We start from the raw sequence: 19038 nt of genomic DNA, 5'->3' as shown, positions 1-19038 counted from the left end.
CACCAGCAGTTCCCCTGGGCTGTCATCACTCAATACTTGGCCCCACCTTACTTGGTTAAAACCGGGACCCCCAACCCTCGCCCATAACCAGGTTTTGCTGCGGCCTTTCTGCTCCCCCAGTTCTTTCTCCCAAGCCCCTCCGGTTTGTCCTGGGTCATTGCCTGCTGCTAGTAGCGAAGTCAATTACATTCGATTGTGCTACAATGTATCCGTCTCTGTGTACAATGTTCTTCTGGCTCTGCTCCTTTCACTCTGCATCAATTTCTGGAGGCCTTTCCAGTTCACATGGAATTCCTCCACTTGATTATTCCTTTGAGCACAATAGGATTCCAGCACCAGCAGATACCACAGTGTGTCCAGCCATTCCACAATTGAAGGGCATCCACTCGTTTTCCAGTTTTTGTTTTTTTTTAAACCCTCACCTTCAAGGCAGAAGAGTGGTAAAGATAGGCAATGGGGGTCAAGTGACTCGCCCAGGGTCACACAGCTGGGAAGTGTCTGAGGCCAGACTTGAACCTAGGACCCCCTGTCTCTAGGTCTGGCTCTCAATCCACTGAGCCACCCAGCTGCCCCCAATTTTTTGCCAGCACAATGAGCGCAGCTATGAATGTTTTTGTACAAGTCTTTTTCCTTCTGATCTCTTTGGGGTACAATCCCAGCAATGGTATGGCTGGATCAAAGGGCAGGCAGTCTTTTATCACTCTTTGGGCCTAGTTCCAAATTGCCCTCCAGAATGGTTGGTTCAGTTCACAACTCCACCAGCAATGCATCAGGGTCCCAGTTTTGCCGCATCCCCTCTAGCATTTATTAGCTGCCATATTGGCTAGCCTGCTAGGTGAGGTGCTACCAGGAGTTGCTTTGATGTGCATTTCTTTAATTGTGAGACATTCAGGGCACTTTCTCGAAGCAAAGGATTCCAGGGGGCAGAGCTGAGAAGATGCCAGGACAGGGGGTGGCAGAGCACATCCTTCTAGAAGGCCGCTTTGGCTGAGCACAGGTTCAGGAAGCAGGAGTAATAGGATGAGCTGCAAAGGCAGGGCTGAGGTGCCAAAGCTCAGTGGAGAAGGAACAGGGAGCCAGTGCAGTCCTTGGGTAAGGGAGTGGCACTCTGGGAAGGTTGCTGGTGGCCGCTGGCTGGCCAGCCGAGTAGAGTACAGACAGGATCATGAGTAGAAGAGGCCCCCCCGATGGGCAGGCCCCAGAGCCACCTCCGCTGAGCTGCACCCATGGGCTCTGACTGAAAGACTTTGTGCTTTGGGGTGATGAAGTGAGGGGGCCGAGGGGAGCTCCCTCTGGAATAGGGGATGGGAGCCCTCTCTTATGGGTGTCAGGGCACCGTGGAATGAAGGGAGCCAAGCAGCAGCCGCCCGGCCGCCCTTCTTGTGTTTCTTCCCTCGGCCATAGGCGACCGGGCAGCGATCCGGAGACGGGACCTCCAGCCTTGGGCGTTTGGGCTCGCCGCTCACCCCTTGGGGGGGCCCTTCGCCCGACCCTCCCCTGTGGCTCTGAGAAGCCGGTACAATTTTGTGGGCGAAGCAGAGCTCACACGTGCGAGGGCAGCCCCTGCCAAGGGATGGGCGGAGGAGAACGAGCTGTCCCAGCTGAAGCAGGCGCTGAGTGGGGCTGACCTCGGTGTCGCCGCTGGGCTTGGACCACTGTTAGAGACACTAAGGCTGACGACTGGGCAGCGCTGCCTCTCCTCAATGCCATCCACCCACAGCCCCCTTCAAGGTTCAGAGACCTGCGGCCTCTGGGGAGGTTAAGAACTGGGGCTCCTCCCCTGTGACAGACCCCGAGCCCCCTCCGCTGAAGAGAGAGCTGAGCCGAGCCTCATGTGCAGGAGGGGACAAAGAATCGGAGAGAAAGCGGGTGCCTGCCTTGGGAGGGAGTGTGGGGCTGCCACCGGAGCAGCACCAGGCGGGGAGTCAGGGAAACTCACCTTCCTCCCCTCCATCCTGGCCTCAGACGCTTTCTAGCTGTGTGATCCTGGCCAAGTCACCGCACCTTGTTTACAAACAAGCCCGAGGAAGGAAACAAAGGCAGCGTGGCCTGGAGAGCTGGGCACAGGAGCCCCGAGCCTGCGGGCATGTGGCCGTCTTCGGAGTCACTCAGTCCCTCTTGTCCTCCCTTGCAGGAAGAAGGGCAGCTTGGCAGGAGGGGGAGAGCCGGCCCGATGGACCTGGTCTGGGGGGAGGGTGTCTCCAGGGGCTCCGGCTCTGTGGACGTGGGCTCGGACACGGCAGACGTGGCGGGAGCCCTCCAGGTGCCCGGCCGTGCCAGGCCAGCCCGGGGCTCCGTGGCTGTCTCCTTCCTGGGCTCAGTGGAGGCATCTTGAGGGCAGTGACCTGCCTCTGCGCCCCGGCACCCAGCACAACCTCTGCCAACTGCCCCATGATGGAATAAGGAAGCTCTGAAGAGAGGCGGGAAGGCCCCAGCCCAGGACAGCCCAGCCCCGCTCAGGCGGCTCGAACCCAGGACCCGATGGCTGCTCGGTGGGACCTCCTGACCTTGCGGGGGGTCTGAGGAGGGAGCTCAACGTCTCCCCTGCTCGAGCCTTCATCCGGGGCCTCTGGGAGTCAGCATCGGGCCCCTGAAGGCAGGCCTCAAGCAGGGCCCCTCACTGGCATTAAGGGACCGACCTCTGCCCACGCCTCCCCCAGGGCGGCCGCCAAACCCCTCTGGGGAAGGCCAAATGGGTGCTGGGAGCCAAGGCCAGCCTGCCCTGCGCCCTCAGTGCTGGGAAAGCAGACCGAGCAGGAGGCAGGGAAGACGAGTGCCAGAATGCTATGGACGGCCTGACTAAGCGCAGGGCCTGCGTCTGGGGAAGGGGGGGCAGCCTGAGAGGAAGACTGAGCCCTCCCAGAGCCCCCCTGGGAAGCCGTTGGAGGAGGGGGGAGGGGCGGAAGAAAAGGAGGGGGATGGAGATGGGGAGGGGAGGGAAAGGGAGAGGCGGGGGAGGAGGAAAAGGGGGGATCTCTCTGCCTGAGGGGCTGCTATGGACCGAGCAAAGGCACGTACAGAAGGGAACGAGGGAGATGTGGGGTTTCTTCAATGTTAAGAGTAAAGCTAGCAGAAGAAAACCAGCATGGGACAAGGCTTGAGCACTCAGAGGGCCTAGAAAGGTCTTGGGGGGAGGGGAGGCTCCCAGAAGGGGGAGACCTAGTTGAGGAGGAGGGTGGGATGGCAACCACTGACTGACAAGCCCAAGGAGGTGGGCGGCTCTGTTGTGATTCAGCCTCTGCTCTCCCTGCCAGGGCGCTTGTGCAACCTTTGCTCTCTCTCGATGGAGAGAGCCAAAGTGACTCACTGGGCTGAACCCCGAGATAAGTGAGGAGATAAGGAAGAGGGCCCTGAGGGAAGGGAAGTGCACCCCGGCCTGCACCCCAGCCCTGCCGCCCCATCCAGCTTTTCCTCTGTGGCTCCCGGCAGCCAGTCCCTCCCCATAGCAGGAGAGCAGGGCTTACCCAGGCCAGGGTGGATGAAGGCTTAATAAAGGGAATGAACGAGCCGCAGGTTCCCCTGGAATGGCCCCTCCTCCCTTCCCATCTGGCTCCCCTGCCAGAGCAGAGCCTCGGTTTCCCCAGCACAGCCTGGCCCTCGTGGAGGCTGCTGGGACTATTCCTCTCCCTGCCGTCTGGCCGGGCTTATCAAAGCTGTCTAACGGGATCCACCGAATTCCTTCCAACAGCCCTGAGAGGTCCTGGGCCAGGTGGTGCCGCCCCCCCCTCCAATGACACATCTGGCCCTGAGAGAACTGGGGGGGGGCAGAGGAGGGGCTCCAGGAAGTAGAAGGGCCACCAGGGGACGGGAAGAGGGCGAGAGGCGGCCGGAACGTCACGAGGGCAGCGAGAACCCGGCTTGCTTGACTGGTTCCTGGAGGAAGTCCAGGACTGTCACCCATCGGAGAGCCCTTGGGAGAGTCTCCTTTGCCCGGCAGATGGGGACGGCTGGGGCGGTGGGCAGCCACCCAGCTAAAGGTTGAAATTTAATAGGGAGACACGGGAGGTCGGCCACTTGGGTTCAAAGAACAAGCTTCGGGGGGCCGGGGCTGGGACGGGGCCTGAAAACAAGGGCCGAGGGAGCCGGAAGGGGAGGCCCAGGGCTCCCTGCCTTGGGCCCTGCTGGGCTGCCCCAACCCCTAACCCACGGGCAGTTCTGGCTTCCGTCCAAAGGCTCCCCGCAGAGGTGAGCCACGATGGGGCGGGGGCGGGGGTGGAAGACGGTGGCCGGAATGCTTCAGAGCCTCCCTGCCTCACTGAGCATGCTCGCCCTCGGTCTGGGGGCTGGCTGGAAGCCTCCGTGGCTGGGAGCCAGACCCCAGCAGAGGGGAGACACCCCTAGAGAGAGCCGGAGATCTGAGGAGGCTCCGGGAGGAGGGCACGAAGGCTGCCCAAGCAGCAACCGGTCCGGCCACTGCCGCCTCTACCCGGGGAAATCCCAGCCCAGCCCCACCAGGAAAGTCAAAGCTCCGGCCATAATCCCCGGAAGGCCAACCGCTCCCAGGCTGCCATTCACCCGGGGAGGGACAACAAAGCCCAACAAGAGATGCCAACCCTGGGAAACCCTGAAGCTTCCAGAGCCGGGGAGGGGGGGAGGGAGGGAGACAGCCACAGAGAGACAGAGAGAGACAGAGACAGAGAGACAGAGACAGGGAGACAGCGAGGAGAGAGGGGGAAGGAAAGGTAGCTGGTCACTGCCCTGCCCAGGACTCAGTTTCCCCGGGTGCCCAGGGCTGAGTGCTCAGAGCCCTCCTGCAGGAGAGCAGGGAGGCTGTGGAGGGCTCCACGCCCTGGCCAAGCCTGCATGGAAAGAGCAGAGAGGGCGACCGGGAGCTGAGCAGACCGCTCTGAGAATGGGGAGGTTGGCACAGTGCCTGGTGCCACCCGTCGCGGGCAGTCGGGGGCCCTGGCACTCACCCACATTCCAGCCCTGATCCGTCACCTCTGACTGACGCGGGGCCGAGGCAGGGAGGCCCGAGGGAGCTGCTGCAGGCTTTCTGTGAGGGAAGCGACGGGCCAATGAAGCCGGATGGCCCAGAGCCTGCTGAATCTTTGAGAGAACAAGTGCAGATGCAGCTTCCTCCTCTGTCTTAGAGCCGTGAGGGCCGGGCGGCCAGGCAAGAGACTTGCCCAGGGTGACACAGCCAGGAAGCACCTGAAGCCACACTCGAACCCAGCGTCCTGGGCTTCAAGGCCCCAAAGCTGCAGGCGTGCTGCAGGCAGGCTGTAAGCAGGCCATTCCTTGGCTCGCCTCGTGGCACCGGACCTCAGCCAGCCTTCCATCGCCTGCTCTAGGAGGGTCATCCTCAGGTCTCCCCACAGAGCCCCCCCATGCCCGAGTGTTAGCCCAGAGGCCCGTCTCCCCACAGTGGATGGTGTCTGGGGCGGGGGGTGGCTTTGCCGGCCTCCCGACCTCCTCCCGGCTGCTCTCCGCAGGGCCCTAAGTGAACCCTCCTTGCTTTCAAGCTAAGCTCAGAGTCTCATGTCCTTCCCGAGCCCGGGCTCAGCTCCGCGCCTGCAGCGCCAAGTCCTCCCGACACCAGGCCCGGCTCGCCCTTCCCTGCACCGTGGAGCCACTCAGGCCTTTCTCACCTTTACGCAGAGGATGAGCTCCAACAGCAATTGCACTTTACAAGAGTCTGGAATCAGGAAGCTCCGGGTTCTAATCCCGTCTCAGACGGTTGTGTGTGACTGCCCCTGTCTGCGCCTCAGTTTCCCCCTGAATAGAACAAGAGGCGGTTCAGGCCTCCTGGGTCCCGTCTCTCTCGTGGTCTGCGTCCATGGCGCTTTGTTGGGCCCCTCCTGGAGCTCCTCCGGGAAGGCCCAGATGCCTCCTCCATGTACCCCAAAGAAGAAGGCCAGCAGCCTCCTGCTGGTGGCCGGGGACTCCCTGGGCCTCTACTCTGATGGCCTTCTTAGGGCTGCGGACCACAGGGGCTGGGCCTCCTCCCTGGCCTCGGGCCTGCTGGTCCCACCCTTCAAGGCTCCCCACCACACTAGTGAGAAGGTGACTCGGAGGTCAGCGCACGTGGAGGAAGGCAGTGTGTGGCTGAGGCAGGGGGGCGGATGGGCAGAGTAGCCCGGGCCGAGGGGCCACCCTGGAGGGTTCCATGGGCCCAGAGAGGCTGGCCACAGAGCACCCAGCCAGAATGGGCACAAGATGGACACCCAAAGGGGCCGCGGAGGAGGCTGCCCGGCAGCTCTGTGGGGAAGGGAAGAGGCCCGAGAGCTCTCCAGGACGGAAGACGGATCGTCGGGCTGCAACACCACAGGACCAAGATGGCAGGCATGAGGGGGCGTCAAAGGGAATCCTTGGCTCTTTGTCTCTCTGAAACAATAACTTAAGCAGCCCCACTGAGAGCCTCACTAGCTTGCAAGGCCAGGACTGACTCTCCTTTGGCCACTTCTGAATTAGTCACCAAAAGCCATAAGAGTCACACTCGGCCCTGAAGCACCTCCAAAGGAAGTCTGCAACCCGCTGGCTAACTCAGGACCGTGTGAATGCAGGAAGAGAGCAAACACCCCAAGAGGCGACAAGTCAATCCCACAGATGCTGCCCCTGGGTGGGGCAGGACAATTCGGAGGCTGTAATTGGCCCCTGGAAGAGGGGCAGGAACAGGAAAGCACCATTAAAGGCAGGAAATCCCTGAGCAGCAAGTCTGGGGAAGAGGAGGCTCGTGGAGATGGTCTTCGAAGGCTCTTCCCTGGAGACTGAAGGTTGGATCGTGGCTTCAACTTAGATTCTGACTCCTTTCCGGGTTTCCTGAGAGACTAGCTTCCATCTTGGAGGAGGCCTCCTAGTCACCCACTACCGGCCCTCCTGACATAGGTATCTTCTCTAACATTTCTCTGCTTTATGGCTTCCCCTCTACTTTGATAAACTTTGGACTGGAGGTAGAACTCTGGCAACTGTGATATTTCACATAATTGAAGTCTAAGCACTACATTTAACCCTTACAGGGGCACCTTGGATGAGGGCCCCATTTCTCCGGCATCCCAAGAACTAAGTCCCAGGACCAGGAGGGACATTCCCTGATGGACAGAGGGTCGAGGGGCTCCGGAGGCAGCTCACAGATGAAGAAATCAAGAGGATCCACAATGGGTGGAGAAAAGCAGTGCTGAGAGCCACCTCCCACCCAGCAGAGAGCCTGCAGTGAGAAATGTGGGCAGGGATGGGCACACACTGGCACTGGTGCATTGTTGGTGGAGCTGGAGAAGAAACTCTGCCCAAAGTCCTTTGGCGCAACCATGCAACAACAGGTACAAAACATTAGTAGCCACACCAGCTCTTTGTGGGGTGAAACGAAGGGCGTCCGTCTGGGAGCACGAGCTGTGGCATGTGGCAGGGACAGAACACTGCACAGAGGGAGTGCAGAAGTGCAGGAAGTCCTGTGCCTGGAAGAACCACCAGGAAGGGATGCAGAGCGAGAGGAGCAGAACCAGGTGGCCACCGACTGCAGCTCCCAGCAAGCTCTTCTGCCCTGCTGGCCACCCAGCTTCATTGGGGCAGGGGAGAGAGCAGTTCTTCCTGGGGGCGGGGGGGTGGTGGCTCTATGACAGTGGAAGCTCTTTGTGCTCCACCCCCTCCTTGGGAAAGCCGGATCTGTAGGAAGGGAGGCCCCAGCGGTGTGCCGGGTGACCCCACAGGGTGAAATGACTTGCCCAGGGTCACGCAGCCTGGAAGCATCTGTGGCCAGCCTCCCTCCCCCAGGTTCTAAGCCTGCTGCTCTGCCCCCTGGGCCTCATGGGGGACCCGCCCTCTCTAGGAACCCCTCAGGGGCCACAGCAGGAGGGGCAGGGCAGCCAGCGAGTCAGGGGAAGCCGCAGACCCTGGACAAGCCTTTCCCTCAGTTTCTCCCTCTGTAAAATGGGGATAAGGCTACCCGACTGGCAGGCGGAGGGAGATGTCTGGCGGGTGCCCAGCACAGAGCCAGAGGGGCGGGCTGGCTGCACGAAGGACCTCCCCCTTCTCCCGGGAGGCTGGGGCCAGGGCCCAGAACCACCTGGATCCTCCTCATTGGCTCTTCTCCAGCCTGGGAAGGAAGAGGAGCCTGGCCAGGGCAGTGGCGGAGCCCAGGGGGAGGACCTTTGGCTTTTCTCGAACCCTGGCCAGAGAGCTGAAAGACCAGGAGCCTGGGGTACGGGGGCATGTGAGCCACCCAGGGTCACACAGCCAGGAAACGCATGGCTGGGGTCCAGGGGGGCAGCATGGCGGGGTGCCCCTGGGTGGGTCACTTCCCTCCAGCAGCTGCCCGCTATCCACACCTGGGGCTGGAGAAGGCAGGGTCTGGGGGGTAAGGGACTGGCCCAGGGTCACATAGCTTCGAAGGCCTGGGGTCACACTTGAACTCAGGACCTCCTGGCTCCCTCCCCTGTTGCTGCAGAGCCATGGCTCCCCTCCCCGCCAGGGCTTCTTTAGGGGTGGGGCCTCCTCACTCCCCTCCTCCCAGGCCCCCTGGTGGTCATCCCTGTGGGTGGGTCCCGGGAAGTGACTGGTCCAGAGTCACAAGACCAGATGCAACCTGGGGAGGCTGAGGCTTCCGGACTCTGCTTTCCTCATTTCCATCCTCTGGCTTGGGCTGGCTTTGTGCTCCTCTCTGCCTGTCTGGCTGCCCTGCAGAGCTGCCTTCTCTTTGTGGGCGGATTCCCAGCCCTTTGGGCCGCTGTCCATGGTCGGGCCAAGCTGGCACCTTCCTGTGCTCCCCCATGGCTGCTGGCTTGCAGGGAGGAGGAGCCTTTCTGAGTGTTGGCTCGGTCTGCCCATGAGCCATGAGGACTGCCGGGCTTTCTCTACCTCCAGGCTGTTCTGGCAGGGAGGCTCCCTCCTCCTTCCTCCCGTGGAGCTACATCACCTCCTTGTCCCCCCATCTCAGAGCGGAGGCTTCTGGGAAAGTCCCGGCCCAGATCATCTTGGCCAAAGGCTTTGGCCAAATGCTCTTCCTCACTGGAGAACGTCCGCTTCTTCCAGCTTTCCACAGCCCACGGGGTACGCTCCTGCCCTTGTCACTGGTGTCCTGAGCAGCGCCTCCAGCGCAGACCCTCCACCTGGCCTTCACCCAATGGGTAGGCAGCCTCAAGGTGTTCTCCGCAAGGCTTCTTCTGTGTCCCATTTCCTTTTCCATTCTGGGTGACAGACGTTTCCCTTAGACGATAATTTTATTAGCGTGAAAGTAGCCCCCAATGGTCACTTTCTTGTCATCAGAAGTAGCAGCACCTGTTTAATTTTTACCCGAGTCATTTGGTCCCTCACTTCTCTTTGTAAATCAAATTAGTCAAAGATTTATCCATTTTATTGGTTGGGTCCATGAGACCAGCTCCAAGCTTTATTGGTAACAGCCACGTCCTCTCCATTCTTCATTTTTCTGTTCTCTCCTTGAATTGTTCAGGCTTTCCAGTTTGGTGTGTAACTGGGGACTCGCCCTGCCTTCTTTGGTGGGGTGCTTTAGCGGCATGCCCAGCTCACGGCTCTGCTCTCTTACTGATGGAAGCATTTGGAGACACACAGAATATCCCCCCCCCCCCCACCAAGTACTGCTTTGACTGTGTTCCACACATTTTGCCTTCTTGTTGCCATTATCTTTCATGAAATCATTCATTGTTTCTATGATTTGTTCTTTGCACCATTCATTCTTTAGGGTTACATAGTTTAATGGAATAATAGTCTAATCATTTCAATCTCTGCTTCCACTATCTTTTATTGAATACAATTTTTATGGCCTTGTGGTCCCCAAAGGGTGCAATGAATATTTGTGCTTTTGGTGAAGGTGTCATGTGCTGCTGAGGAAAAGGTACACTCTTCTATTTCCATTCAGTTTTCTTCAGAGGTCTATCATATCTAACATCCCTAAAGTTCTATTCATCTCTTAACTTCTTTGTTTATTTTATGATTAGATTTATCTAGTTCTGAGAGGGGAAGGATGAGGGCCTCAACTAGTATAGTTTTACTGTCAGTTTCCTTCTGTAACTCGTGGAACTTTTCCTTTAAGAATTTGGATGTGAAAGAGCACTACCCACGTTCAGAGGAAGAACTGCAGGAGAGGAAACGCAAAAGAAAAACAACTGCTTGATCACATGGACTGATGGGGATATTATTGGGGATGGAGACTTTAACCGACCACCCCAGTGCAAAATTAATAATATGGAAATAGGTCTTGATTGATGACACATGAAGAAACCAGTGGAAATGCACCTCAGCTACAGGGTGGGGGGGGGTGGGGTGAAGGGGAGAGTAAGAACATGAATCAAGGAACCATGGAAAATTAAAATAAAAAAAAGAACTTGGATGTGGTGCCATGTTACTTAGTATTGATATTGCTTCATTAGCAAAGTGTAGTTTCCCTGATTGTTACTTTTAATTTGGTCTATTTTTGCTTTAGTTTTTTTTCTGAGATCATTATTGCGACCCCTGCCTTGTTCTAACTCTTTGTGTGTGTGTGTGTGTGTGTGTGTGTGTGTGTGTGTGAAGTTGTAAACAACACATTGTTGTATTCTGGTTTCTCATCAAATCTGCTAGCCAGTTGCATTTTCTGGGTGAGTTGATCCCATTCACATCACAGTTCCATCCTATTTTCTCGTGTCTGCCCTCCCTGTCGTGACTTCCTTATCCCCCTTTGCTCCCATTTCTCTGTTGGGCAAGGTAGGCTTCCGTGCCCAGCTGAGCGTGTGTGTGTGTTCTTCCTTCTTTGAGCCACTCTGCATGAGGGAGGTGCAATAGATTTCCCCAAGATACTGAGCGAGAAATTACTAAACCCAAACATCAAACGATTTTATGGACCTACAACACGGACACGACTTGGCCTGCTAATGCTGAGCCTGCAGGACGCTCCTGTCCAAACCAGCCGCATGGAAAGACAAGTCCTTCCGTCCTCTCCCGGGCCATCAGGTTCGCCCCTTTGCTCGGCCCAGATTCGCTGTGTTTGGATAACCACGATCGCTGATCCACGCAGCAAGGCCGGTGGAGAGCCAAAGCTTAAACGCTTCGAGAGGCAGCCGAGAGCGTCGCATCTATCAGACATGGCTGAGAAATCACAGGAAAGCGTCAGCACCCACGTCCTGCGGAAGTGACCGTCGATTGTCCCGGGAAGTCCTGCTCTCTCGCTCTTCTCCTCTGCCTCAGTCCCTCCCTCCGCTGGCGTCTTCCCCAAAGCCCAGGCCTTGCTTTGGGCCCTCACTGGCTGGCTGGCAAGCACGAGAGTGACGGCTCCTTCTCCAGACATCTCCGCTGCTGTCTGTTGGGGAGCCGCAGCGCAGCGGCAGAGACCACCTTTTTCTCCTTCCAAGAGCACGTTGCACCCCTCCCAGGCCTCTCCAGTTAGGCTTCCCGTCCCCCGGCCTGCCCATCTGTCTGGAGCCTGCTTTGAGCTTGAGCCCGAGGACGAGGCGGGAGAACAGGGGTGGGGACAGCCCTGAGAAGGGCCAGTCATGGCTCTGGAAACCAGGCCGGAACAGAGGGAGTCTGGGAAATTACAAAGACCCTCCAGTCTCGTGACGAGGTTTACGCTGCTTTGGAAGATCTTTGCCAGGACAGCTCACGGCTCAGTGGAGGAAGAGCCAGACCTGAAGTTGGGAGGACCTGGATTCAAATCTGGCCTCAGTCAGTGCGTAGCTGTGTGACCCTGGACGAGTCACTCATCCCCTTACTGTTCTCATGCCTCAGACCTGATATTGTATCGATTATCAGACAGCCGGTAAGGGTTTAAAAAACATTCCTTTCCAAGCTTATTGCAATTCATAATTGACTGATTTTGGTGGTGTTTATTTAGTCATTTCAGTCATGTTCACCTTCTGTGACCCCATTTGGGATTTTCTTGACAAATATACTGAAGGGGCTGGCCAGCTCATTTTACCGATGAGGAAACTGAGGCAAAGAGTGATGTGCTTTGCCCAGGGTCACAGTTAGAAAGTGCCCGAGGCCAGATCCAAACCCAGGACCTCCCTGCTCCAGGCCTGGCGCTCTATCCACTGAGCCACCTAGCTGCCCCCAGCCTAACTTTTAACGGGCAACACTGAGGAGATGGTTGGATGATGAGAAGAGCTTGACCCAGTCCTGCGGAGTGTCAGGGATGCTGAGCCTAAACTTCAGCTGGAGCGGGCGAGGGATCTCGAGAACACTAGAGGAGCGATGGGAAGAGCGGAGCAGAGAAAGCAGAGAAGGGGCCGTCGGAGAGGAGGGAGCACTGCTCGAGGCGTAGCGGGCTTCTGTTCCCTGCCAACAAAGCCCTTTGCCCCAGAAGTGAGGAGAATGGCTTATGGGCTGCCCAGCCCTGAAGAAGAGAGCACGAGAGCCTCAGCTGGTCCTCCCAGCCTGGAGGAGTTCCACACACCTCTGGGTCCGGAAGGACCTTTTCGCCCCTCTGGAGAGATCACGGGAAATAGAAGGCAAGAGAATGCAGCCTGGCTTGTCCTTCCTTCCTGGGAAAATTCTGGAGCAGCACTGAGCCATGAAAAGATGGCGGGAGCCAAAGCAACGAGGAAGCAGTGCAGGAAGCCGTCAAAGCCTGCAGCGGTTAGCACAGCTCATCACCAGTTCTGTAACCAGCACAGCCAGTATCAGAAGGATGGATGTTTTCACTGTTTCCCCTATGTGACTCTTCTCACTAGCATCCCCCTTTACTGAAATGATTGCAATCAGTATCCTTACTCAGCCCCAGGGAAACACGGAAAAATAATTCAGACTAATGGCAGAGTCCCCGCAGGCTCCCCATAACTCCTAGGAAATCCCCCCCCTGACATGCAGTAATACTAGAAGCCACCTCACAACAAACCAGCATGTAGTGAATTAATGTTAAAGATTTAAAAACCCTAACTTAGATCTCCCATACACAGGTGCCTGCAAAAAGAGGCCAGAGCAGTCTCCAAGCTTCCCCCCTCCCAGACCTGATTTGGTACAGTACGCTAACATAAAATAACAATGAATGAAATATGGAGAAACTGTCTCCCATGGAAAAGCCTGTATGTTCCCACCACTGTATGTCAAACACATTGCCTCTAAGAGAAAGATGGATGGGGAGAATGGGTTTCCATGCCAACTGTATGTGTGATCTCAAAGCATATAAAATAAACACAGCCCCAAAGCTGACCAGAGCAATCTATATGATGCCCGGCTCTGGCCAAAAACCCGATTAGTCTCATTCATCTTAATCGTGTTGCCAACGCTGCCCTGGACCTGTGGGAAAGCAGGAAGATCCAGGCTCTCCTCTCACTGCACCAAGAATGCTGCAACATGCATCAGATGGAATCCTGAAAGGGAAGCCAAGGGAAAACCACAGCGAGTCCCTTGGTAGCCCAGGTCAGCACGGGGAAGACGGTGAGATCCTGCAGGTGTCAGGGATGGGTCTGGCCAGAAGCACTTCAGTTAGAGCAGAGGCTCTGCCGTGGGGCAAGACAAGTGGGCAAGGGCAGGGAATGGGTGCCACCAGGAGCTCTGCCCCTCCCTACTTGGGCCCTAGATCTAGGGTTGGCATTCCCCAGAGTGGCACAGTCACAGGCCCTAGGCCGTGTCCTAAGCCAGAAGCTGGCAGCAGCTGTGTAGTCCAGACCCCAGGAACAAGGCAGGGCCTCATGGCCAGCCTGAAAATAAATTACTAGGGCAGTGACTTTCAGTGACCCAGAATTAATGGGACTTTTCAGGTGGTTATCAAGGCCACGACTAGAAGTGGTCTGCCCAGTCTCCAACCAGGCCCACCAGACCACAGGTCAGAAGCTTGCAGAATTCAGAGGAGGGGAGCAGGGACCAAACTTTGCCCTGGAATAGAAGAGCAGCAGGGTCATCCCAGCTGTCCCCTGCAGAAGGGTCAGGGTCTGGCCCCAACATGGAGTCCAAAGCCAGGAAGGCAGCTGGAAGAACAGCAGCAGAAAACCAGAATCCCACCGTGGTGGCAGGAATGCTCAAGGCACAAACCCAGAGGAAGACGAGGCAAGCGCGGCTTCAGCACAGATGAGCTGCAAGAATCCCGGCGACATTTTCAAAGTCTTTGTCAGTTAAATGAGTGTGCTTGGGGGAAAGGAAATGAGAACTATGGGGGAAGGACTGAAGGAGTCACCGGCTGGGGACAGAAAGCCCAAAGCCTGCCTGAGCAACAAACTCCCCGAAAACCAAACTGGACCACAGAGAAGCCAATGACATAGGAAAACAGTTGAATGGTGGTCCCAAATGGAAGGAAGCATAAGGTGAGGGGCCTGTGAAAGACATCAAGACAGAGTCACTGGGCTACAAGAACGCCAGGACCCCAAGAAAGCCCAGCCATGCCATCTAGAGAAAAGTGAAACAGCCCTGATCTTATCAGTGCCCACCTGAACCCCCAAGATGAAAACTCCCAGGAACATCCTAGCCCAAATCCAGAGCATCTCAGTCAAAGAAAAACACTGCCACGGAGCTAGTGTTAGTATCAAACAGGATTTGGCAACCAGCCCCATAAAGGAGCAGAGAGCTTGGAATGGGATATTCCAGAAGGTGTGTACAGAGCCTCGTTCCCAACAAAGCTGAATGTAATGCTCAGGGGAGGGGGCTGACGGTCAAAAGGATCTTTAAGGAGTGTAGAACATCCTACAATTCCTGATGGGGAAGGGAATGCGGGGCTCAGCTGCACACTCTTGCTGCCAGGATGGATCTACCCCAGACCATCCTATAATCTCACAGTTCAGGCCCGTGGGCATGGCTGTCCCCAGAGCCCTTGTCCATGGTTCCAACGGGTTGGAGCCTTCGAGGAAGAAGCTGAAATTCAATAGGAATAAAAGTGAAGTCTTGCCCTTGGATACAAGAAATCATTCATAATCACGTGGTGTGGGGAGGAAGATCTGGGAGCCTAAGTGGTCCACAACCTTAGGAGGAATCGATCTTTGGGCTGCATCAGGAGGGAGTGGACAGGCCTCCTGTCCTCTAGAGGAAGCCCTGGGGTGTCAGAGGGACACTGAGCACCTGGAGTGGATCCTGTCTGTAGCCCCAGTGCCTCGGGGTCAGACTTGTTCTGTTTGGCTCCACAGGGCAATGGGCAGGAACCACCAGACACAGATTTAGGTCTCCTCTCAGGAAAAACTTATTGGTTGGGCTGTTTATGAGGGAGTGAGTTCCCCATCCTGGCAGGTGCTTAGATTTCTTCTGGGATTGAATCAGCTTAGAGGCTCCTCTGGGTCCCTTCCAATCCTTTTTCTGATTTTACAAAGGAGGAACCGGGAGTCCTAGAGAGGAGAATGGGTGCCCCCAAGGACACGGCATCTACTTAGAGAGGGATCCTGGGGTCAGCCGAGTGGTGCAGGGGATAGAATGCCAGGCCAGGAGATGGGAGGTCCTGGGTTCAAATCTGGCCTCAGACACTTCCCAGCTGGGTGACCCTGGGCAAGTCACTTAATCCTGTTTGCCTATCCTGTACCCTTCAGTCTTAGGGTTGTTGTTAGGATGGAAGGTGAAGATTTTTAAAAAGAGGGAGGCCCCTTTGGTCCTAAACCCAGCAGCCTTCCCAGCATCATCTTGCTTGGGCAGGTCCTGGTGCCCAGAACTGAGCCAGGGCCTCCCAGGAGCCTCTGCTTCCCGAGAGGGTGGGCGAAGCCGGCGACAAAAGGCCTGGCCTCCCCCTGGCAGAACCCGAAGGTCAGCTCACACAGGCACACGCGACCACACACGTTTCCACTTTATTAGAAAAAAATCTGTGGCGGCCGAGAGCGGAGCCGCCGCCGGCCCACGCGGTGTCAGCGGCGCCGCCTCCCCCATCTTACAAAGCCGACGCCTGGTGGAAAAAGATGCCGCCGGCACGGGGGGTTCCTCCAAATGCACTGCCTGATCCGCTCTGTGCCGGCCTCGTAAAAAGGGCCCCAGAGCCGGGCCGGGCGGCAGGTCAGATGTCCATGTAGTCGTCGTCCTCGTCGCTCTCGCTCTCCAGGGACGACTCCTGGCTGGACATCTCCAGGATCTCCAGGGCCGGCTGGCAAAGGCTCTCCTTCTTCACGGTGGCGGCGGACTGGGCGCTCAGAATGGCCGACTGGCAGACGGAAGCCGACAGGGCCGGTGAGGCCAGGCTGGGGAGGCTGCCCGCCGCCCCCGCCCTGCCCGCCGCCCCCGCCCTGCCCCGCTCACCTTCAGCTTCTGCTTAGTCTCCTCGGAGATGCTGCCCTTGGGGGACAGGAGCGTGGGGGTCGGGGGGGTGACGGTGATCTCGGGGGGGAACTTGGCCATGGCGGAGGGGATGACGAGCTTGGGCATGGAGGGCAGCAGGCGGGCCTTTACCCGGGGGGGCTCTGCCCGGGGGGCCGGGCTTCCCGAAGCCTTGGAGCTGGACGCTGAGGACGGACAGAGGGGGAGGCCTTGTCCGAGCCTGGCCAGAGGCAGAGGAGCCCCGACAATGCCGACCACGTCCCGGGAGTCTCCCCTTTGAGCCTTGAGCCTCGGGGCCCGTGTCCAGAGGTGGGAGGAAGGCCCTGAGCCTGAAGAAGCCCCCTCGGTGTCTGGGGTCCCCCCGCCGGGCCCCCTTACCCTGGCTGCAGGCACGGGCCGTGCCGGGGCCAGTTCCAGGCTCCGCGGGCCCCAGCTCAGGGTGGTTCATGGCGACGGCGTCCGCCTGCGGCCCGAGCTGGGTCTCCGGCTGCTGAGATCCCGAGTGGCCGCCTGCTGCCGGCTCCTCCCCTAACGGCAAAGAGGGCGTCAGGGCGTCCCCCAAGGCGGGAGGAGCCCGAATGCCCAGAGCAGGGCATGGAGGGCGCCTGGACCCTAAAGCCAGAAGAGCCCACAGAGCGGCACACGCTGGGTGAGAGGAAATGGGCGGCTCTGCCGGCAGGCGTGGGCAGCCCCCTCGACCCCCCCCCCGGGAAAGCTCCCCAGAACCTCCAGACCAGACGGGGAGGTCTGCCTCGCCGCCCCCTTGGCCGGTCCCTCCTCCTGCCCTCCAGTCAGAGCCTCCGTTTGGGGGAGAAGCCAGGCCACCCGCGCAGGCTTCCCCAGGAAGGCAGGCCCAGTGCCGGGCACACGGCAGTGCCTGCCAGGCGGGGGGGCGGGAAGAGCCCTCTGGACGCTGGCGGGAGCCCCGGGGCACAGACACAGGTGCAGCAGGAGGGCAGAACCAGCACCAGCCGGACCGGCCACAGCAAGCATCAGGCTCAAACCACCCAGGGACACGAGGCCAGCCTTTGGGAACCAAGGCAAGCTCAAGGGTCTCAGTGGACCACAAGCTCCACAGGAGGGGGCCGAGCCAGCTCCAGGTCCTCCCATCAGGCCCTCCTGCAGGCTTAGCTGAGGGACAAGAAGAGCCTGGAACCAGCCCACACGGGGACACGATGGCAGGTTTGAACTGAGCTCTCCCAGCATGGAAGGGGCTGCCTTGGAAACCGCTGGGGCCCCACCCAGGGCTCTCCCCCTTTCGTAAACTCTCAGCAGCTCCCACGGGTTTAACTATCATCTCCCCAGCAGGGCACCCAGACGATACATCCGGCTCCCATCTCGCCCGCTAAACTCCCAGGCTTCGGGCGTGTGGCCCAGAGCTCGCCCTCCACCCCTGGCTGCCTCTGTCCCCCCTCCAGTCCTTCCTCCACTCAGACGAATCTCCCCTTGGGGCCTCCCTCCCTCCCCACACGGTGTCCCTGCCAACAGACTCGCTGACTGAGGGATGCTCCCGACTCGGCTCTGGCCATCCCGAAGGGAGCCTTCTGGGGCCGGGGGAGGAGTGGCGCCTTACCTGGAGCGGGACAGGCCCCGCTCGGAAGGGCCTCGGGGTCCTTGGAGGCTGAGGCTGGCTTGGCCTTGGGCAGTGCATCACTGGGCCGTGGCAGGACATCGGGAGGGGCCGTGTCAGGGTTCGAGGATGCAGGCTGGAGGGCTGGAGAGGCTGCTGTGCTGGCCCAGAAGAAGCTCTCCCTGCCGTCCTTGGGGGGCTTGGGCGTGGTGGGGGTGTCCCCCGTGGCCTGTGGGCACGAGGAAAGAGAAAGAAGAAACAGATCATGAGCGCTCCTGGCCACGGCTTCGCTTAGGTCAAGGCTGTGGCTGGCGGGGGGTGCTGGTGTCGCTCCCCGCGGCGCTGCCTCCCCCCTGCTCCCGGCCGGCCCCACATGGCCTGGCCCCCTCCAAGAGGGCCGCCGTCATCCCAACGCCTCACTTTCCACACGGCTGTCCGCGGGCCGTTCCTCGGGCCTGGCTCACTCTTGCTCACTTTGGGCATTCGAGGACCCCAGGCTTATCTGGCCTCCTCTTATACCCTCCAGCTGAGCTGTCCTCTGCCCCGTTTTCACCTCCTGGGCCTCGAAGCACTAGCCAAGACCTCTGGGATCCTAGTGGGCCTGCCTGGCAGTCAGGGAGAGGCTGGAGGGTCCAGCAGGAAGAGTGACGGCCTTGGGCCCATCACCATCAGGCTTTCCTGGGCCCACCCTCAAGAGTCTCGGGGCCTCTCAGGCTTGTCTCACCCCCGAGGGTCCTGCCCAGGGCCAGGGGGTGGATAAAGAACAAAACCAAACGGGCAGCTCCTTGGAGGGCCAGAGAGCCCTTTGGGAAAACACTACTGGGGGGCGGAGGCACAAACAGAACCTGTGGGAGGGTAAATAAAAATCAGGCCTGGGGAGGAGCCAGCCTTGGGGACGGCGGAGCCACGTGCTCTGGAGGAAGCAGTCTGAGTCCTGGAGCAAACCAGCACTTCTAAGAATCAGGGGGAGATGGGAGAGCGTGCCGGGCCTGGGGCAGCCGCCGGGTCGGGTGGGCAGAAGGGAAGGAGAGATCAGAGGCGCCGAGTTGTGAAAGGGCTGACGTGTCGAACAGAACATTTCATATTGGATCCTGGAAGCCAGAGGAGCCAAGGGTGGTTCCTGAGGGGGGGAGGGCATGGCCCAAACCCACATTTTAGGAAAATCACTTTGGTCTGGAGCCGGGAGACTTAAGGCAGGCCCACCCACTAGCAGCTGTTGCCATAGTCCAGGCATGAGATGAGTCTATACTAGGAAAGGGCCTTTGGAGATGAGAAAAGGGAGAGCATTGGAGAGAGATGCTGGAGGAATGAAATGCACCAGCGGTGCCAGGAGAGGTGAAATCAACCAGGGGGGCTGGAGGGGGTGAAATCAACCAGGGGGG

The 19038-nt window shown here is 58.7% G+C and overlaps 2 protein-coding genes across 2 annotated transcripts in view; both read right to left on the bottom strand.

Annotated features, from left to right (window-relative positions):
• LOC123254183 (sushi domain-containing protein 2-like) overlaps positions 1–5282 on the bottom strand; it is a 15788-nt gene extending 10506 nt beyond the window's left edge. The window contains exons 1-3 of the mRNA XM_044683239.1: positions 5155–5282; positions 4874–4996; positions 3160–3194 (exon numbers count right to left, since the gene is read on the bottom strand). Coding sequence (XP_044539174.1) covers positions 3160–3194; positions 4874–4996; positions 5155–5282 — 286 coding nt within the window. The remainder of the gene's footprint in view (positions 1–3159; positions 3195–4873; positions 4997–5154) is intronic.
• Positions 5283–15608: 10326 nt separating this feature from the next.
• The window catches only part of LOC123254185 (calcineurin-binding protein cabin-1-like), a gene marked incomplete at its 5' end in the record, with an annotated part of 9471 nt that continues 6041 nt past the window's right edge, over positions 15609–19038 (bottom strand). The window contains 5 exons of the mRNA XM_044683240.1: positions 15609–15973; positions 16069–16271; positions 16465–16614; positions 17660–18042; positions 18131–18279. Coding sequence (XP_044539175.1) covers positions 15830–15973; positions 16069–16271; positions 16465–16614; positions 17660–18042; positions 18131–18279 — 1029 coding nt within the window. The remainder of the gene's footprint in view (positions 15974–16068; positions 16272–16464; positions 16615–17659; positions 18043–18130; positions 18280–19038) is intronic.

Source organism: Gracilinanus agilis, unplaced genomic scaffold, assembly GCF_016433145.1.
Source record: "Gracilinanus agilis isolate LMUSP501 unplaced genomic scaffold, AgileGrace unplaced_scaffold171, whole genome shotgun sequence".
Taxonomy (NCBI): Eukaryota; Metazoa; Chordata; class Mammalia; order Didelphimorphia; family Didelphidae; genus Gracilinanus; species Gracilinanus agilis.
Note: the sequence above shows the minus strand (reverse complement) of the source record. Positions and strands in the feature narration are given on the sequence as shown.